The sequence below is a fragment of the Podarcis tiliguerta genome, assembly GCF_965153285.1.
Source record: "Podarcis tiliguerta genome assembly, chromosome: 2".
NCBI classification, from domain to species: domain Eukaryota; kingdom Metazoa; phylum Chordata; class Lepidosauria; order Squamata; family Lacertidae; genus Podarcis; species Podarcis tiliguerta.
The window spans coordinates 24971163-24990025 of NC_139535.1; the positions used below are offsets into that span (position 1 = coordinate 24971163).

General features: G+C 44.6%; 1 protein-coding gene across 4 annotated transcripts in view; it reads right to left on the minus strand.

Moving 5' to 3' along the window:
* Window positions 1–18863, minus strand: part of ADAMTS9 (ADAM metallopeptidase with thrombospondin type 1 motif 9) — a 140737-nt gene that overhangs the window by 49858 nt on the left and 72016 nt on the right. For all 4 annotated transcript variants that reach the window (XR_014507509.1, XM_083424539.1, XM_083424538.1 and 1 more), the window contains exons 24-28: window positions 13699–13794; window positions 13372–13539; window positions 11625–11915; window positions 10611–10772; window positions 9001–9177 (exon numbers count right to left, since the gene is read on the minus strand). Coding sequence is in view for 3 of the 4 variants with exons in the window: in XM_083424539.1 (XP_083280665.1) it covers window positions 9001–9177; window positions 10611–10772; window positions 11625–11915; window positions 13372–13539; window positions 13699–13794 (894 nt within the window). In the remaining variant the exon portion in view is untranslated. The remainder of the gene's footprint in view (window positions 1–9000; window positions 9178–10610; window positions 10773–11624; window positions 11916–13371; window positions 13540–13698; window positions 13795–18863) is intronic.

Consider the following 18863-nt stretch of genomic DNA (forward strand, 5'->3'; position numbering starts at 1 on the left):
ATCTCACGGAGCTATCACAAGAGTTCCACAAGATTTCGCCGGAAGCTGCCGCCATTTCTCCTCACTTCTCTGGTGGCAGTGGGCGGGCTGCCACCCCACAGGATTCTGACACCTGAGGCAGCTGCCTCAGGTCAATTCATGGGCAAGCCCGTTCCTGATCTACATGTTCTCTTAATACACTGAAGCCCTGAAGCCCAAGCATGTGGTACCTGCCACAGTCTATAAAAGTCTACAAGCAGGAGTTTCATTTCCAGTCCTGGTTCCTAGGGACAACTTATCTCTATACATAGGTGGTTTTTTTGCGTGTGACATTACTCACCAATATAGAGTACTGGCACCTTTTTTCTTTTTTCGCTGCCCATGGCGGCCATTTTGTGCTGGCATCCACAACACTTTTATCAATGAGTACAAGCACCTCACTTTTAACAAAAAAGAAAAAAAAGCACTGCCTGTATGGCCTAACTTACATGACCTATTCAGATGTACACCCACAGCTGATTAGAGGGACAGAGTCATCCATTATATAACAATAATGATAATAATACCTGCCCATCTGGCTGGGTTTCCCCAGCCACTCTGGGCGGCTTACAGCATATCTAAAAACATAATAGAAACATCAAGTGTTAAAAACCTCCCAATACTTCAGATGTCTTTTAAAAGTTGTGAAATTCTTAATCACCTTGACATCTGAAGGGAGGGCGTTCCACAGGGAGGGTGCCACTACTGAGAAGGCCCTCTGCCTGGGCAAAGAAATGCAGAGTTCAAGCATGTTAAGGACAAACATGAATCTCCCCCAGGCTGTGGAGTTAACCTTAGATGTACAGAACGTTTGTTAACAGTAATTGCTCTTCCCTAAATGGAAAATGGGTTCATAAACAAATATATTCAACGAGGGCAATATCCAACAAAGTCATAATCAGAAAAGAGCCACAGAGTAGAAATACTTAAGTACCAAGTCCATTGATGGTCCATAAAGGCTTAATGTTGAATAGGACTAATGTTAAGCTTGGGCAAGAGACAAAGGATGACATTCGTAAATCCTTGCTGATGCCTCAGATGTACAAAGGAATAATGTGAGATGGAAAGAACCTGAGTGGCACAGGGAATCAAGCACCACTCCTAGGCCCTCAGGTAGAAACAATATGTGAACTCACTTCAAATTTCTGATTCATTTAAGCATTCAATAAATTATTTAAAGCTGTGTCATGTGGAATACTTTGTATCTGGGAGCCAATTCCTCAGTAAAATGTGTCTTGATAAATGGCAGCCGTATGTATACATTACTTCTTTTTGCTTGCAAAAAATAAAATAAAAATTGTGGTAGATGGGAAATGCATGCTTGGGTGCATTTTCGGAGGTAAAAATTGGACTGTGGAATAACTTAAGATACTCAGCAAAAGAATGTAGCAAAAGAAAAACAGACGGCACCGCTTTGCTCACTAGAACAGGAAAAAGCAACAATGCTGTGCTAACAGCCATTGCATCTTGGGTGTAATGAGGCCGAATGAGAACCACAGCTTAACTACAGAGCAGTTTTCTGCAGGAGCGAAAGTCCCAAATTAGGACCCCCCCCCCCAGCATCTCCAGGCAGAGTTAGGAAAGAGTCACGTGTGAGAGATGCTGCTAACCGATGTGCACAGTAATGATTTAGAAGGACCAATGGTCTTAAAGGGCCTAAGACCGCTTCCTATGTTCTTCCTAACAAAGAAGCAAGTAAATAAAACTAATTCCGTCCTGTCTTTTCTGGCTGAGTGTTAAGACTATAATCCTAAGCATACAGGAAGGAAGGGCTGACACACAAGTTCGATTTAGCATGCTGAAAGCAGCTGTGACACTCAGTGCTATGCGCATGAACATATATTGTATAGAGCACATATTGTTCTAAACGAATCAGGCATGCCCGGTGGAGTAATTTCATCAAAATAAGAATAACAATAACTACTAAATATAGCTTTGTCACTGCTTCTATGTGATCAGGCCCTACAGGGGCCTGGTAATGTTTGTGTACAGGAATGATGTGGAATGGTTTGATAATGTTGGTACTTTTCAGTTCCTCAGGAGGCAGTGTTGTGGTAAATAACTATGAGCTTTTGCTCATGGCCTTTGGTCCCTGCTGCTTTCTGGTGCAGATGGGACCTGGCCACGTAAACTGATCAACAATGGTCATGTACAAATAGAGATATAAAGAACGGGGGTAGAAGGATGACCCAGGGAAAACCCAGGGGTTTTTTTTCCTTTTCTGTGTTTAGTCCTTTTAATCTCTAGTACAAAGTGTCTCTAATTCCCACTGATTTAGTTGAACGTTACCAAGTGAATATGCTCAGCACTGTCGATTTAAGAGTCAATGCTAAACATGGTTTAACTGGCAGGAAGTCCAACAGCTTTTAAAGGAAGTCACTTCCTGATAAGGATGTTCAGTATACCAAGAGCTGACTCAAGTTAACAATTTTCCAAGTGAGAACATGATTCAGTCAGTTCGGTTTATCTCTCAGTTGAAGCTTGGTTCCTGCCAAGCTACTGTGAATGATATGCAGTGTATGTCAATTACCTGCCACTTAAGGTATGCCCTCTGGGTCTTCAGCCAGCATTGATAAATTTATGAGCAACACGCTGGAGAAAAAATTGCCTCCGTCTATTACAGATTAAGCGACACCTTATTTTAAGTCACCCAAACAGAAATATGAAGAATATTTGCAGGGCTCTCTATATGGCTGTATGGCTCCTCCAAACGTTACCATGTCTGACGCAACAGTCTCTGTGCTTTCGACTCATATCCCACAGGAGAGATAACAGGGAAGCCAAAACAACCCATAATAAACACCATAATCAAAACTGAAACCTCGCCCCAGTCCCATCAATTTATGCAGGAAGGTATACCCGGTTATTTGCAAGACACTCACTGGCAATGCTGCTCAAAGATCAGCTCTATACTCTGTTCCATGGATCAGTTAAAACAGATACAACTACATGGGGCTGGTGGGAACTTGCTCATCCTATATCCTTTAAGCACAGACACGAAGATGGAGCAATAGACAAACATTTAAGAACATAAGAAGAGCCTGCTTGATCAGGCCAGGGGTCCATCTACTCCAACATCCTGTTCTCACAGTGGCCACCCCAGGCACCTGTGGGAATCCCTCAAGCAGGAAGCCCTCAAACACTCTACACTCCTGTGGTTTCCAGCAACTGGTATTCAGTAGTGCAGTGGTGGCCAAACTTGGCCCTCCAGCTGTTTGGGGACTACAATTCCCATCATCCCTGATCACTGGTCCTGTTAGCTACTGTGGAGCTTACTATTTCTTACTTTCTTGGAAAGGAATGAAGATCAACAATACAGTCGTACCTCAGAAGTCGAACAGAGTCCGCTCCGGAAGTCCGTTCAACTTCCGAAACGTTTGATTTCCAAAGCACGGCTTCTGATTGGCTGCAGCCAATCGGAAGCCACGGAAGCCCCATCGGTCGTTTGAAAAGTGGAACACTCACTTCCAGTTTTCAATCGTTTGGGAGCCGGAACGTTCAACTCCCAAGGCGTTTGGGAGCCAAGGTACAACTGTACAAGAGCTAGTATAAGTGCCTCTACTCAAGCTGTGATCTTGGGCATGCACAATTTGTGACCCATCAAGTTGCACACAGCCTGCCAGAAATGGCCTGGGTCTGTCCTCCTGCAGCAGCTCCTGTGTTAATCGTGGCCAGCAAAACCAGGCGGTGTTCATACCCGCAAATGGGTCACGAGACACAGCCCATAGCCTACGCTCAACTTATTGGGTCTCAAAAGGCCTACCCTGGCTGCTAAAGCACTTGCCAAAAAAACAGACCAGAAACATTTCGCATTTGGATCAACGTGGATTGTGTGAACATTCCCATGCAAACGATTTCTGATAATACTTTTAACACAAACATAGTCTTTTTCGAGTGTTATGGGAATGCCAACATGAATAGAGGCCATGAAGATGCCCCCATCTGCCAACTTTGAGCTTTTCTTCATTCACCTGGAAGGAGATCTCTATGCATGTTCAGCTGAACACAAACAGAATTCTGATAACATAAGATTCTCTTGACAATTGGAGGAAAGCTTCTAAGCACGCCCGGATGAACGCACTTAGAAGCCCTCTTCCAACCTTCCTGTTCAATGCCAAAATGGATGGAGAGTTTTGGGGTGGGGCACACGGACGCGACTTGTGCCGCCATTTTGAGTGTTCACAGCCTTTCACATTAGCACATATGTTAGAACAGTAATCAGCGCAACAACCCAGTGGGGGGGTCAGTACTATTACCACAAATGGAGGAGAGACAGTGGTTTGTGTAAGTGCATTCATCAAAGAGACAGAATCTGAAGTCCAAAGTTTGGAGAGAAATTAAACGTTGTACCTCCCTCCGGGTATAGGGCGGTATATAAATTCAATAAATAATAATAAAATAAAATAATAATCTGATTGTTATGCCAGCACAAATATTTCGGCCAGAGGGAACGCTCTCCACTATCTTCCCCTCACACCAGGTTCTGGGGGCTCCTACGAACTCCCAGAGTGGATTGTGGGGGAGAGAGAGGGAAGAAAGAGAGGAAGAGGTCCTATTGTGCAATGGGACTTGTTGTGTGGGCTGCCACTGGCACCTACTTAGCTGAATCCGGCCCTCAGTTTTTTAACCATGGCACCACGCTAGCTCTGCATTCTGTCAGCTTGAATGAACCTGCTATGAGGCTATAAAGTATAGTGGTCTTTTGAACACTTAGCCTTTGCATGCAAATTCATGTTTATATTACTTCATTATATAACAGATCAGTTCTGCTGCAGCAGACCTAAAGCAGAGCCTATCGATCTTGTGTTCAGAAAATAAATACGCCTCATGACTCTATGATTGTCAAAGCCAAGAAATCATTCTGCGAAACGTATTGATGATTACATTCTACTTTTAATTTCTCTGTCTCCTTTGCCCAGCATTCAAACATTGTAAATGCAACGCGACATTTTTATAAAATTAAATAACAATAGTTGAAAAATAAATACACTTCATTAACATAAATACATAAAGAGATCCATTCTGCTGAAGAAAAAAAAGCTTCAGTCAATACTATACTCTTGTTTCAAAAGTGTCCAAAAACAGGGAAGCGACACTCCATCTGGGACAGATGAAGTAGAAACATTTACAGCAGAAAGGTGGTGATAAATGTCAGAGCCAGGAGAAAGTGTGTGGCGACATGAAACAAAAAGACAACTTCTTTTTGTCCTCTACTACCTACAGCAGTAGCACATGGTCTCAAAACGAGGTAGACAAACATCATTGGTTGAATTTTTCAGGTGAAGCGAGAAATCTTAAGTTTAAGCTCATTTATCAGTGTTTTAGTTTTGTCTTCACTCAGCACCATTTGTATCATCGGCCATCTAAACTGTAAGCAGCTTAAAGTAAGTTTGTGTGAAATTTATGTACTTTTTTTCACACTCTCTCTCTTTAAAAAAAATAAATCATGATTTGCAAATAAAGTGGCTCAGCCCTGCAGACTTTTTCTCTGGGGGATTTTTCATCTGGACGGATGGCTGGAATTTAATAAGGAACTCTGAATGCTCGGATCACAAGACTCCCCACTGAAGAGCCAAAGACCATTTGTGTTAAGAACAGGAGGACAGTTTACTGTTCCATGCATCATTTCAAAAGAGTGGGGGGAAGATCTGGACCTGGAACTACTTTTGCATTGAGCAGCACACCCAGAACTTAGTTCAGTTCTGATACTACCTGCCCTTTCACTTTCAGACCTTGCAGGGTGAATGGGCAGCAGAAGAGAATGGGCCAAGAGATTGCAGTTGTATTGTGCTGTGTGTGTGTGTGTGTGTGTGTGTGTGTGTGTGGCAAGAAAGAGCAAGAGGACACAGATATGCAACTTAGGGCACATGTTACTTCTGCACCACAGAGTCTTGTCCATTTCAGGATCTGGCAAGCTTTCATTTGTGCACGTTAAGCCGTGCGCTGTGCATAAACTACGTTGATTACATTTTTATGGCAAGCTAGCAGACATTTGTGTTGTTGTTGTTTAAAAAAACTGCAGCACTACATTTAACTACACTTTGTACCAACAATTTAGATGTTTAGATGTCTAGTTCTCAGAGCTGTTTATATATAAAAAAGATGAAAATATCATTTGGGTTTATCCTATACACACAAACACACACAGAGAGAGATAGAAGTATGCTTACTTTTGGAAGTGCTTCCCTGATTCTTTTTAAAACAACATAATGGGAACTGTGGCCTGCCTAGTTAAGGAATCAGAGAATCATAGAACTGTAGAGCTGGAAGAGACCCCAAGGGTCATCTAGACCAACCCCCTGCAATGCAGGAGTCTGAACTAACTCATCCTTGACAGATGGCCATCCAACCTCTGCTTAAATACCTCCAGTGAAGGAGGTTTACTGAAGCCTGTATTTTAAATTCAAAGGTCTTACTATGGTGAGACAGAACTCCAATGGAATGGATCTAGAAGTTTCTGCAGGGCCTGCTGCTGAAGGAGGAAATTGCCAGAATGCATATGAATCATACACCAGAACAATCTCAATGTCATAACCTTGTTTGTTTGTTAATGTTCAAAGCAAGTGTAATCCAGTGTCAACAGCAGTCTTTGGTACATAGTTTAGGGCTAGAGTAGCCCACACTGTGCCTCCAGAAGCTGTGGACTACAACTCCCATCAGCCCTGGCCAGCATGGTCAATGGAGAGAGGCATGATGGGAGATGCAGTCAACATCTGGAGGACCGTCATGTTGGCCACCCCTGGTTTGGGGAGAATGTCCAAGGCATGCAGATGCCTAGCCACACAGAGCCCATTTGCATTTAGCACCAACTCTGCCCCCTCAACATAGAAAGGGCTACAGCAGCACCTTGGATGAAAGTGTTTTATAGCACTGTCCCTTGTAATGATAAAAAAGCACCATAGACATACAACTTGAGCAAGTGTGCAGCTATTGACATTGTTTGCTGAGGTATGAAAGTGAAAAATGGTCACAGAACTCTCCATAGAAACAGCAGCGAAGGACGGAACAAAGGAAGGACTATTCCAGCAATAAGTCTATGGCAGCCTTGCCTGTTTTGGAAGTTCAAATATTGGATGAAAAGGAGCTTCTTTTATATAAAGTGCTTTAGAGTCAGATTAGGACTTTAAAAAAACAAAACCCTTTAAATTACATTATATCACCATAATGATATTTGGAGGCTGATTTGCATGAGACTTTGAAACGGGCACACTTATGGTTTCCTATCCAGCCATTATTTTCCACCGTCTTAAACTCACATAGCTGGAAGCAGGGAAGTAACTTACATGGGCTTCAAGAGCCCAGGAGAAGGTAGGATGAGTTCCTTCTGTCAACTCACATTCACCCATGCCTACTTTCCAAGCTGCAGTGGTTTCTTGAGAATCAGCACCCATGGGATGCTTCTGAACAAGCAGAATCTCCGTTGTGGGGAAGTTCATTGTGGAAGAAGGAGAAACAAATGACTGCCTAACCCCTTTGGTGGAACCTGTGAGACAAGGGCAGCTGTAATAAAGGTCTATCTTCCCTCTCCTCTCCTCTCCTCTCCACAGTGGGTCTGGGAAATGTACCTAAAAAAATATCTGTGCAACCATTTTATGGCAGCGTTCAGAGGGACAAGGCAAGTGGATAGGCAGCAGCAATGAGAAGCAGAGGGGGAAACTTAAGGAGGTGGTCCTTTTGAGCATCTTGTCCAAGAGTTTCCAAACTATGGATCCAAGACGGATGCTACGTGTTTGATTCTTCGGACAGTGGTGTACGTGAGGAATTCTAAAGTGAGCAACTGTTCTCAGCCATACCTGAATTTCTGAAGATCAGGGGTGGGGAACCAGTGGCTCTCAAAATCGCTGCTGGACTCCAACTTCCATGAGCACAGCTGATCATCAGGGATGATGGGAACTGTAGTCCAATAACATATTGATGGCCACGGGTTCCCCCATCCTGGCAACAGATTGTGTTCATGTAGCTTCTCACACCAACATGGCAACACTGACCTATGGAAACAAAAATGCTCCAGATCTCTATTTTGTTACCCGCTTGTGGCTTTGTGACTGGGAAGGAATTTAGGTATTTTGACAATCTCTTAGGGATGGTTAATGTTGGGGGTTTTCCCCTCCCCCCATCTTTCTGGTGGGTTAAGAAGCATTGCGCAATGAGCTTATGAATATGTTTGTGCTGTCCAATCAAAAGGGCTTGGGACAAGTAACACAGAACTTTTAAATCAAAACCATCTGCTGTTGTAAGGTTACTCTGAAAGGCAAGAAGCCAGTGTTAAAAGCATTCCCCTTTGGTCTTCATCACTGACATACAACACAGACACTCAGACACACAATTATGCAATATGTTGCTATTAAAAATATTAGCTATCCTTTGATGGAGCCCAAAGGCAGCATCTTTCTGTGTCACTCTTACTTGTGTTTTTGTTGTTGTTGTTGCTAAAAAGGATATTCCTTCATCTGAAGTTTGTACTACACAGTTCTAAATATACAGAAAGAGCTACATGGATGACAGCAGCTTAGCACTGGAATTATCCCGTAACTATAGTAGCTTTGTAGGTGGCTTGTTAAGTGTTAGAACAGGAGCTTAAAACAGATCTACGAAGACAGAAGGAAAGGTTTTGGAAACAGTCGAATACTTCGACGACTCTCCTTTGCTTGCAATGGGTTTCCTTCATAGTGAAGCTCGTATCGTGCAGCACTTGTCATGGGCTAATAAAATGTACAAACTTCATTAACAAGCAGAAAGTGCCTTTTAAAACGAACAGATTTCCTAGCTGATGCTCTTCCTGAATGCCTATTTATTTGGAATGCATCGTTTTGTTTTGCTTTTTAAACACCTTTAAGTGCAGTTTCCTTTTTTAAAAACACGTGCACACGCACCAAGTATTAGCACCTTGACATTAAGGACACTCATTCCGTTCCTATGAAATATCTGTAAAAATGACTAACAAAAAGCAACAACAACAACAGAAGTATGTTATGGCCGTACCGAGCTCCAAGGACCAGTATTCCAGGCGGTATCTCGAAGGCAGTCCTGCATATTGCACTGCTCACGGTCTGGTGGCTTGTCAAGGATTTCGCAGCTCAGATCAGTAAATCTCTCCCCATTGGGATGCTGGCACACAACCAGTCTTGTTCTGGTTCCTCCACCGCATGGCTTTGTACACTGGGGGAAGGAAGGCAGTAGGTGGAGATCACATTAGCATTGGCTAGGTTCATTTATACTTCGTGATTGCTACTTTCGTCTTCTTTGATCTGACTCACAGCCAATTTAGATGCTGCTTTCCTTCTGATGTGAGAGACTCAAAACTCTAGACTCCAGGGGGGGAAATACAAACATACGCCTTATACCAAGCTGGACCCATTGGTCCATCTAGCTCAGTATTGTCTACAGTCCAGTTGTAGACTACAACTCCCATCATCCTTAGCTGGCAAGACCATTAGTCAGGGATGATGGGAATTGTAGTCCAAAAACAGCTGGAGACCCATGTTTGGGAAACCCTGGTCTACAGTACCTGGCAGTGACTCTTCAGGGTATCAGGCAGGGACTCTTTTCCAGCCCTACCTGAAGATGCTGGGAACTGAACCTGGGACTTTCTGCATGCAAAGTATGTACCATTGAGCTATGATTCTTCTTCATTAAGCAAAAATGAAGGCAGTTACATCTGTATGAGAGCATCCTGATCTGACTTCAATGTATTGCTACTTTCCACATGCCTTTATTTCCCCACTGGGACTGTGGATGTGTGAGGGACTCCCACAACCGTACAATCTGGGAAAGAGAAAGCATCAAAATTTGCTCTCATGAGTGAAGTGAATGACACCTTTGTTATTTGTTTCAAAATAAACTGGGGAGCAGGTTCCAGATTAGGTCTTTTTGTGGGGGGAAGGTAGAGCAGGGAATAAGACATATGCAATGTCTTGGTCTTATGAACAGCTGATTAGAGCGAAAACCAGACTCAACATGTACCAGACTCCCTGCTCTTTGCATACCCAAATCTGGGGCTTCTAGTATGGTTTATTAAACCACAGTTTCCTTTTTAAGCCTAACGGGGAAACTGTGGTTTAATATACCTTTACAACCAAGCTATGGAACTGGGATTTTGATTTTACTTCCTCTGAACAGTAAACAGAGATTAAACCAGTTTCCCAATTTGGATGCAATGTGAAAAGGTAGCTTTAGCAAAATCTTGGAAACCTTGAATTATGGTGAGAGGACATACGGCTAGGAGGAAGCCCACAGAAACATGGTTTGCTCCTGGTCTAATAATCATAGTTTACCCAGACGAACAACAGTAAGTCTAAACTATGTCTCAACAGTCCTTTCAGCACTATTGGATAAATAAGTGTTATTATTTCCAACGAGGAAAGGTAAACAAGCAGGATAATTAGAACATCTGGATAACTGATCTTCTGTTGAAACCTATTGGTTTATGCTATTTTGTTGATTTTTTTAAAAAAAAGGTTTCAAGGAAATTCAAATACAGCCACATCTTTAAAATCTACAGTCAAGAATGCTTTGCCTTGGGAACAGGTTAGTTAAAAACAAAAACAACAACAACAACAACAACAACCCCAAATGAAGTAGCATTTGCTCACCTCACCCCAGCTGCCATAGGCCCATTGTGGGCAGGGCCCTGATTCACATGATCTTTGCTCATCTGGTTTCATTCTTACATCACAGTTACTGGCAGTGTATCCATTTTCATCCTGGCACACGACAACTCGCCGTTGGAATCCACCAGCGCATGTACTGGAACACTACAAAACATGGTTTCATATGACTGAGGAGGCTCCACCGAGCTTAGCCCACAACTAACTTAAGCGATATAGCCTAGTAAAGTGAGGAGTCCCAATGGCTATGAAACCTGCAGCCATAATCGAAAAGTCGTCGTCTTGATGGAGCGCCAGTGCCGTTCCTTAAAACTGTAAGATCAGACTCTTGGCATTAAAAATTCAGTTTGAGGTAGCATTAGCACAGCCGCTACATTTTTTCTCTTTGACATCAAAGGCGTTTTAGGCAGAGAGTATCCTGTCCACTTTTATCAATGTAGGTACTAACGAGGGGAAGTCCAGTGGGAGATTTCAGAGAAGAAACACATTGCCATTGCATTTAAATCAGTGCATTTTGTCTGAGAAGAGACACAGGATGTAGACACAACAGAATTTCTTTTTTTTAAAAAAAGAGGCAAGTTACTAGTCCCTGTAATGACAAGGACAATCTTGGCAACTTTGCAAAGCCTAAAAAATTAGGACAGTGCCGGAACAGGGCTTCTCAACAATGGGAGGGCAGATGATAGGTTTCTATCATCACCACCACCACCCCATGGTTATTATTCCTTGCCCCTCTAATCCTACTGATTGTGTAACTAGGCCCCTTCAACTCTTCCCTTCCTCGTTGATAATATTTATATATAGTAAAATGCCTTGATGGAGTCTTGGGGTTGTATCCATCCTAGTTCTAGAATAGAATTAATGAACCTAAGTTAGTCCTGCCCATTAACTTCAGTGGGTCTAATCTGACGAGGACTAACATCAGATACAACCCTTAGGAGTGGAGGAGGCTTTAACCCAACTCGCAACGGATTAAGAGTATCTCCACCAGCTACTCACCGCTCCCCATGGGCCAGTTCTCCACTGGTTGCCTCCGTGGACATGCGCACGGCCTTGGTTTCGGTTCACGCTTCCACCCTGGTTGTTCTTTTGGCGATAGTCAGGGTAAGGGAAGGAAGGGATTGGCCTGTTGTACTCAGGGCTGATCTGCTGGCACGAAGGCATGGAGCAATCTTGCTCCGTTGCAGGGACGTCCTCAGCATCGCACTCACTCCTGTCAACCATCTGGTTGCTGTAATCGATGCAGACGACTTGCCGGGTCACCTTGCCTTGCCCGCAGGTTACAGAGCACTGCAGCGATAAGAGGGGGAAACAGGGAGATCAACGCCCTTGGCAACGAGGCACAAGTGTTAAGAATCGCAGGACGAAACATATTTACGTAAAACATTTTTTTTTTTATGTATGCGAATCCCATGTGGTTGTTGATTTCACATGATTAGGAATATGGGAAGCTGCCTGATCCCATTCGCTCGCCTAGTTCTCAAGCAGGAACAAGCAGAGGGGAGGGACGGTACACCAGACTTTTGTCCCCCAGGAAGCAGTGTCACTGCTGTGAGAGTGCAGGATGGTGCAGGTTGGGAGGGGGCACAGTTGGGGTGGTTTGGGGGCACTGGTGGAGATCAATCCAGTACTCCTGCCGCTGGTCCTGGTCCCTCACCATCCTGGCCGTGTAGCAGCAATGCTACTGCCAGGAGGCTGGGTCTATGGCGGTGGAGGCCCTCCCCACTGCTCACTCCCACTTTCCAAGATGTCCGGCAGAGCTGATTCATCTAGCTGGAGATGGCAGGGGCTGATCTCACGACTTTGTGGCTGCACTGAGCTTCAGCCGCTTCCTTAACTTGTGTCAGCTAGTATAAACTGATCCTCTTAGTCCCCAGCTTTGCTGAACAAAGAAAAGCTCTGCTGCTGCTGCTGCTGCTGCTGCCGCCACTACCAGGGACAGAAACACACTATTATCACTTCTGCTCTGACAACTACTTCTACTGGTTCCCGATTAGGGGAAATTTTGCTGCCTCCCTTTGAATAATAATATAATAATAATTTATTATTTATACCCCACTCATCTGGCTGGGTTTCCCCAGCCACTCTGGGCGGCTTCCAACAAAACACTATAATACAATCTGTGGGTTGAACCACAGAGCCTAGGACTTGCCAATCAGAAGGTTGGCAGTTCGAATCCCAGCGACGGGGTGAGCTCCCGTTGCTCGGTCCCTGCTCCTGCCAACCTAGCAGTTCGAAAGCACATCAAAGTGCAAGTAGATAAATAGGTACCGCTCTGGCAGGAAGGTAAACGGCGTTTCCATGCACTGCTCTGGTTCACCAGAAGCGGAACATGACCTGGAAGCTGTATGCCGGCTCCCTTGGCCAATAAAATGAGATGAGCACTGCAACCCCAGATTTGGCCACGACTGGACCTAATGGTCAGGGCTCCCTTTACCTTTATTAAACATTAAAAGCTTCCCTAATCAGGGCTGCCTTCAGATGTCTTCTAAAAGTTTGGTAGTTATTTTTCTCTTTGACATCTGATGGGAGGGCGTTCCACAGGGCAGGTGCCACTACTGAGAAGGCCCTCTGCCTGGTTCCCTGTAACTTGGTTTCTCGCAGCGAGGGAACCACCAGAAGCACTGGACCTCAGTGTCCGGGTTTGAACCAAGTGTTATCTTTAGAAGGCCCGATCAACGATAAATGTTGAATAAGAAACAGGCACCTGGGACAGACTACCCCTAAACAAGAGGAAACTGCTTACTGGGCTCCACTCCATGGCCTTCCACTGTCCACACGGTGTCACAGAGCAGGCTTCTGTCGCCGATGGCCTTGGGAGGTGAAAGCAGGCGGCCTCGTCAGCCACAGAACCTTGGTCATCACGGCAGCTGACGTATCTCATCCTGGTGCCTTTCCCGCATGTAGTCGAGCACTAGAGAAGATGGACAAGGAGTGACAATGGGGGTTGGAGGGGGGGGAAACAGCTGACCCCTTTATGACAAGAAGGGAAAAAAGCCCCCCGGAGTCGCAGGACTGTGGGGGAGTTTATCAAGGGATCTCCTTGTAATCTACGCTGACCAGTTTAACGTACGGGAGTCCAGGATCCAAATCTCCACTGGGTTCTGTGGCTGCTTTGCTTAGTTTCCGGGCTTCCTGGTCGGAGACGGCATGGCGCTATCTCACAGTCCTATTTTATAGGAAAAAGCAAGCTATCAGCAATTCACAGGGATTTCAGTGTAGGTTAGATGGTTATAGCGATGCGGTGATGAAAGCGGGGGGGGGGGGGGTTGGAGGGAGGAAAAACCCACCCCATTACATTTGTCATCACATCTTTTGTTTGATACAGATGGCTCATCTGAACCCTAAAGGCGGATTCTCCCTGGGCATCTGCCAAGCTGAGACTATACATGCCTGAAGGCTGTCCCCTCGATTATTTTGCTCTAGCTGCATTCCCTCCCACCAACAAAATGCCAGCCCTCACAAGCATGCTGATTTACAGAAGCACCCATCATTAATATTAAAATCACTTATTTAGCACCAAATTGCCTCATGTCCTGTATAAATCACAAAGGGCTTACAACCCGTGCCACTGGGATGAGGCTCAAAATCAATCTGAAGAGAAGACTGGAATTAGCGGGGACTATTTGGACGTCACAATAAACCATGATTTAATGTGAAGGGAATGTCCCTCCCCTCAAAGTCACATGCTTCCCCTCCTCTCCGCCAGCGTACTCATGAGGAGATCAGAATCTTTCGCTTCCAACGTCAATTAAACGCATGTTAGTATTACATCTAAACCGAGGGTTGTGGCTAATCTTAACGATGGTTTGTTAAAAACAAGCCAGCTTTGTAAATCATGTTAGTTGTTATTGCTGCTTTTTACTGCTTCGAAGACGGCTTGTTTCGAAGAAATCGGATTGACTACACTTTGACAAGTTCAGACCAAAGGACAAGCTGCTTCTGAGCTCCTCCTTGTGGCCATGGCGGAGGAGGAGTGGGGCGCATGAGCCCAGGTGGGGAGAAAAAGGTTGGTTCCTGAAATGCTGCTCTGAACCTGACAGATTAAGTGCTGGCAAATAAATAGAAGGGCTCAGAGAGGAAAGTTTTAAATGAGGGATAGGAAACCTGTGCCCCCCACCCAATATTATAGGACTCCAGTTTCTATCGGTTTCAGCCAGAATGTCAGGTGTGGTGGGAGTTGCAGAACATCCCTGCTCTCCGCTCCTGCTTTAGAGAGCAGCTGAGGTTTGGTTAAAATGCAGTTTTTGAGCAGGGCCCTGGAGGTACTGAGGAAGAGAAATTGGCAAAAGCATCCTGCAAGGAAGGGGCGCAGCAAGGGAGCGAGATGAAGGAACTAAAGAACAATTCTGCCCAAAGAGGCTGGGGCAATTTGGTCAGATAGGCAGAGTACTACTACCAATAATAATAACCTGCAGGAATACTGTATGGTTGGACAGTACTACTCAGTTCCTTCTGTAAGTGAAGGACCCCCTACACAGTCAAAAACCCACCCTCCAGGTGAAAAGCTAGCATACCAGAAAGAAGGCTAGACTGGTGACTGGGAGTGGCCGCCGAGACCACATAACACCGGTCCTGAAAGTCCTACATTGGCTCCCAGTACATTTCCAAGCCCCTTCATGGATCACTGCCTTGCCGTGGCGAAGGGGCTTGAAGAACTCAGAGAAGCTATGAACTATGCCGAGCAGGGCACCCAAGATGAACAGGTCATAGTGGAGAGTTTTGACCAAACGTGATCCACCTGGAGTAGGAATCGGCAAGCCACTCCAGTATCCCTGCCAAGAAAACTCCATGGACAAAGACAACAGGCATATAAAAGATATGACGCTGGAAGATGAGCCCCTCAGGTCGGAAGGCGTCCAACATGCTACTGGGGAAGAGCGGAGGACAAGTACAAGTAGATCCAGAGCTGATGAAGCGGCTGGGCCAAAGCCGAAAGGACGCTCAGTTGCGGATATGCATGGAAGCGAAAGGAAAGTCCAATGCTGTAAAGAAAAATATTGCATAGGAACCTGGAATGTAAGAACCATGAACCTGGGTAAGTTGGATGTGGTCAAAAATGAGATGGCAAGAATAAACATTGACATCTTGGGCATCAGTGAACTAAAATGGACGGGAATGGGCGAATTCAGTTCGGATGACTATCATATCTACTACTGTGGGCAAGAAACCCGTAAAAGAAATGGAGTGGCCCTCATTGTCAACAAAAGAGTGGCGAAAGCTGTACTGGGATGCAATCTCAAAAATGATAGAATGATCTCGATACGAATCCAAGGCAGACCTTTTAACATCACAGTAATCCAAGTTTATGCACCAACTACTGGTGCTGAAGAAACTGAAATTGACCAATTCTATGAAGACTTACAACAGCTTATAGAAGTGACACCAAAGAAGGATGTTCTTCTCATTATAGGGGATTGGAATGCTAAAGTAGGGAATCAAGAGATAAAAGGAACAACTGGCAAATTTGGTCTTGGAATTCAAAACGAAGCAGGGCAAAGGCTAATAGAGTTCTGTCAAGAGAACAAGCTGGTCATCACAAACACTCTTTTCCAACAACACAAGAGACGACTCTACACATGGACATCACCAGATGGGCAGCATCGAAATCAGATTGATTATATTCTCTGCAGCCAAAGATGGAGAAGCTCTATACAGTCAGCAAAAACAAGACCTGGAGCTGACTGTGGCTCAGATCATCAGCTTCTTATAGCAAAATTCAAGCTTAAACTGAAGAAAGTAGGAAAAACCACTGGGCCGGTAAGATACAATCTAAACCAAATCCCTTATGAGTACACAGTGGAAGTGAGGAACAGGTTTAAGGATTTAGAATTGCTGGACAGAGTGCCTGAAGAACTATGGATGGAGGCTCGAAACATTATACAGGAGGCAGCAACGAAAACCATCCCAATGAAAAGGAAATGCAAGAAAGCAAAGTGGCTGTCCAATGAGGCCTTACAAATAGCGGAGGAGAGAAGGCAAGCAAAATGCGAGGGAGATAGAGAAAGATACAGGAAATTGAATGCAGAATTCCAAAAAATAGCAAGGAGAGACAAGAAGGCCTTCTTAAATGAGCAATGCAAAGAAATAGAGGAAAACAACAGAATGGGAAGAACCAGAGATCTGTTCAAGAAAATTGGAGATATGAAAGGAACATTTCGTTCAAAGATTACCATAATAAAGGACAAAAGTGGTAAGGACCTAACAGAAGCAGAAGACATCAAGAAGAGGTGGCAAGAATACACAGAGGAATTATACCAGAAAGATATGGATGTCTCGTACACCCCAGGTAGTGTGGTTGCTGACCTTGAGCCAGACATCCTGGAGAGTGAAGTCAAATGGGCCTTAGAAAGCATTGCAAATAACAAGGCCAGTGGAAGTGATGGTATTCCAGCTGAACTATTTAAAATTTTAAAAGATGATGCTGTTAAGGTGCTACACGCAATATGCCAGCAAGTTTGGAAAACTCAGCAGTGGCCAGAAGATTGGAGAAGGTCAGTCTACATCCCAATCCCAAAGAAGGGCAGTGCTAAAGAATGCTCCAACTACCGCACAATTGCACTCATTTCACACGCTAGCAAGGTTATGCTTAAAATTCTTCAAGGAAGGCTCAAGCAGTATGTGGACCGAGAACTCCCAGAAGTGCAAGCTGGATTTAGAAGAGGCAGGGGAACCAGAGACCAAATTGCAAACATGCGCTGGATTATGGAGAAAGCTAGAGAGTTCCAGAAAGACATCTACTTCTGCTTCATTGACTATGCAAAAGCCTTTGACTGTGTCGATCACAGCAAACTATGGCAAGTTCTTAAAGAAATGGGAGTGCCTGATCACCTCATCTGTCTCCTGAGAAATCTCTATGTGGGACAAGAAGCTACAGTTAGAACTGGATATGGAACAACTGATTGGTTCAAAATTGGGAAAGGAGTACGACAAGGCTGTATTTTGTCTCCCTCCTTATTTAACTTATATGCAGAATTCATCATGCGAAAGGCTGGGCTGGATGAATCCCTAGCCAGAATTAAGATTGCTGGAAGAAATATCAACAACCTCAGATATGCAGATGACACAACCTTGATGGCAGAAAGTGAGGAGGAATTAAAAAACCTTTTATTGAGGGTGAAAGAGGAGAGCACAAAATATGGTCTGAAGCTCAACATCAAAAAAACGAAGATCATGGCCACTGGTCCCATCACCTCCTGGCAAATAGAAGGGGAGGAAATGGAGGCAGTGAGAGATTTTACTTTCTTGGGTTCCATGATCACTGCAGATGGTGACAGCAGCCACGAAATTAAGAGACGCCTGCTTCTAGGGAGGAAAGCAATGGCAAACCTAGATAGCATTCTAAAAAGTAGAGACATCACCTTGCCAACAAAGGTCCGTATAGTAAAAGCTATGGTTTTCCCAGTAGTGATGTATGGAAGTGAGAGCTGGACCATAAAGAAGGCTGATCGCCGAAGAATTGACGCTTTTGAATTATGGTGCTGGAGGAGACTCTTGAGAGTCCCATGGACTGCAAGAAGATCAAACACATCAATTCTTAAGGAAATCAGCCCTGAGTGCTCACTGGAAGGACAGATCGTGAAGCTGAGGCTCCAATACTTTGGCCACCTCATGAGAAGAGAAGACTCACTGGAAAAGACCTTGATGTTGGGAAAGATGGAGGGCACAAGGAGAAGGGGACGACAGAGGACGAGATGGTTAGACAGTGTTCTCGAAGCTACAAACATGAATCTGACCAAACTGCGGGTGGCAGTGGAAGACAGAAGTGCCTGGCGTGCTCTGGTCCATGGGGTCACGAAGAGTCGGACACGACTGAACGACTAAACAACAACAACAACAACACATTTCCAAGCACAATTCAAAGTGTAGGTGCTGACCTTTAAAGCCCTAAATGGCCTCGGCCTAGTATACCTGAAGAAGCATCTCTACTCCCATTGTTCAGGCCAGACACCGTGGTCCAGCTCCGAGGGCCTTCTGGCGGTTCCCTCACTGTGAGAAGCAAACTTACAGGCAACCAGGCAGAGGGCCTTCTCGGTAGTGGCACCCACCCTGTGGAACACCCTCCTATCAGATGTCAAGGAAATAAACAACTATCTGACTTTTTGAAGACATCTGAAGGCAGCCCTGTTTAGGGAAGTTTTTAATGACTGGTGTTTTAACGTATTTTTAGTATTTTGTTGGAAGCCACCCAGAGTGGCTGGGGTATAAATAAATTACCATTATTATTATTAGGCTAAG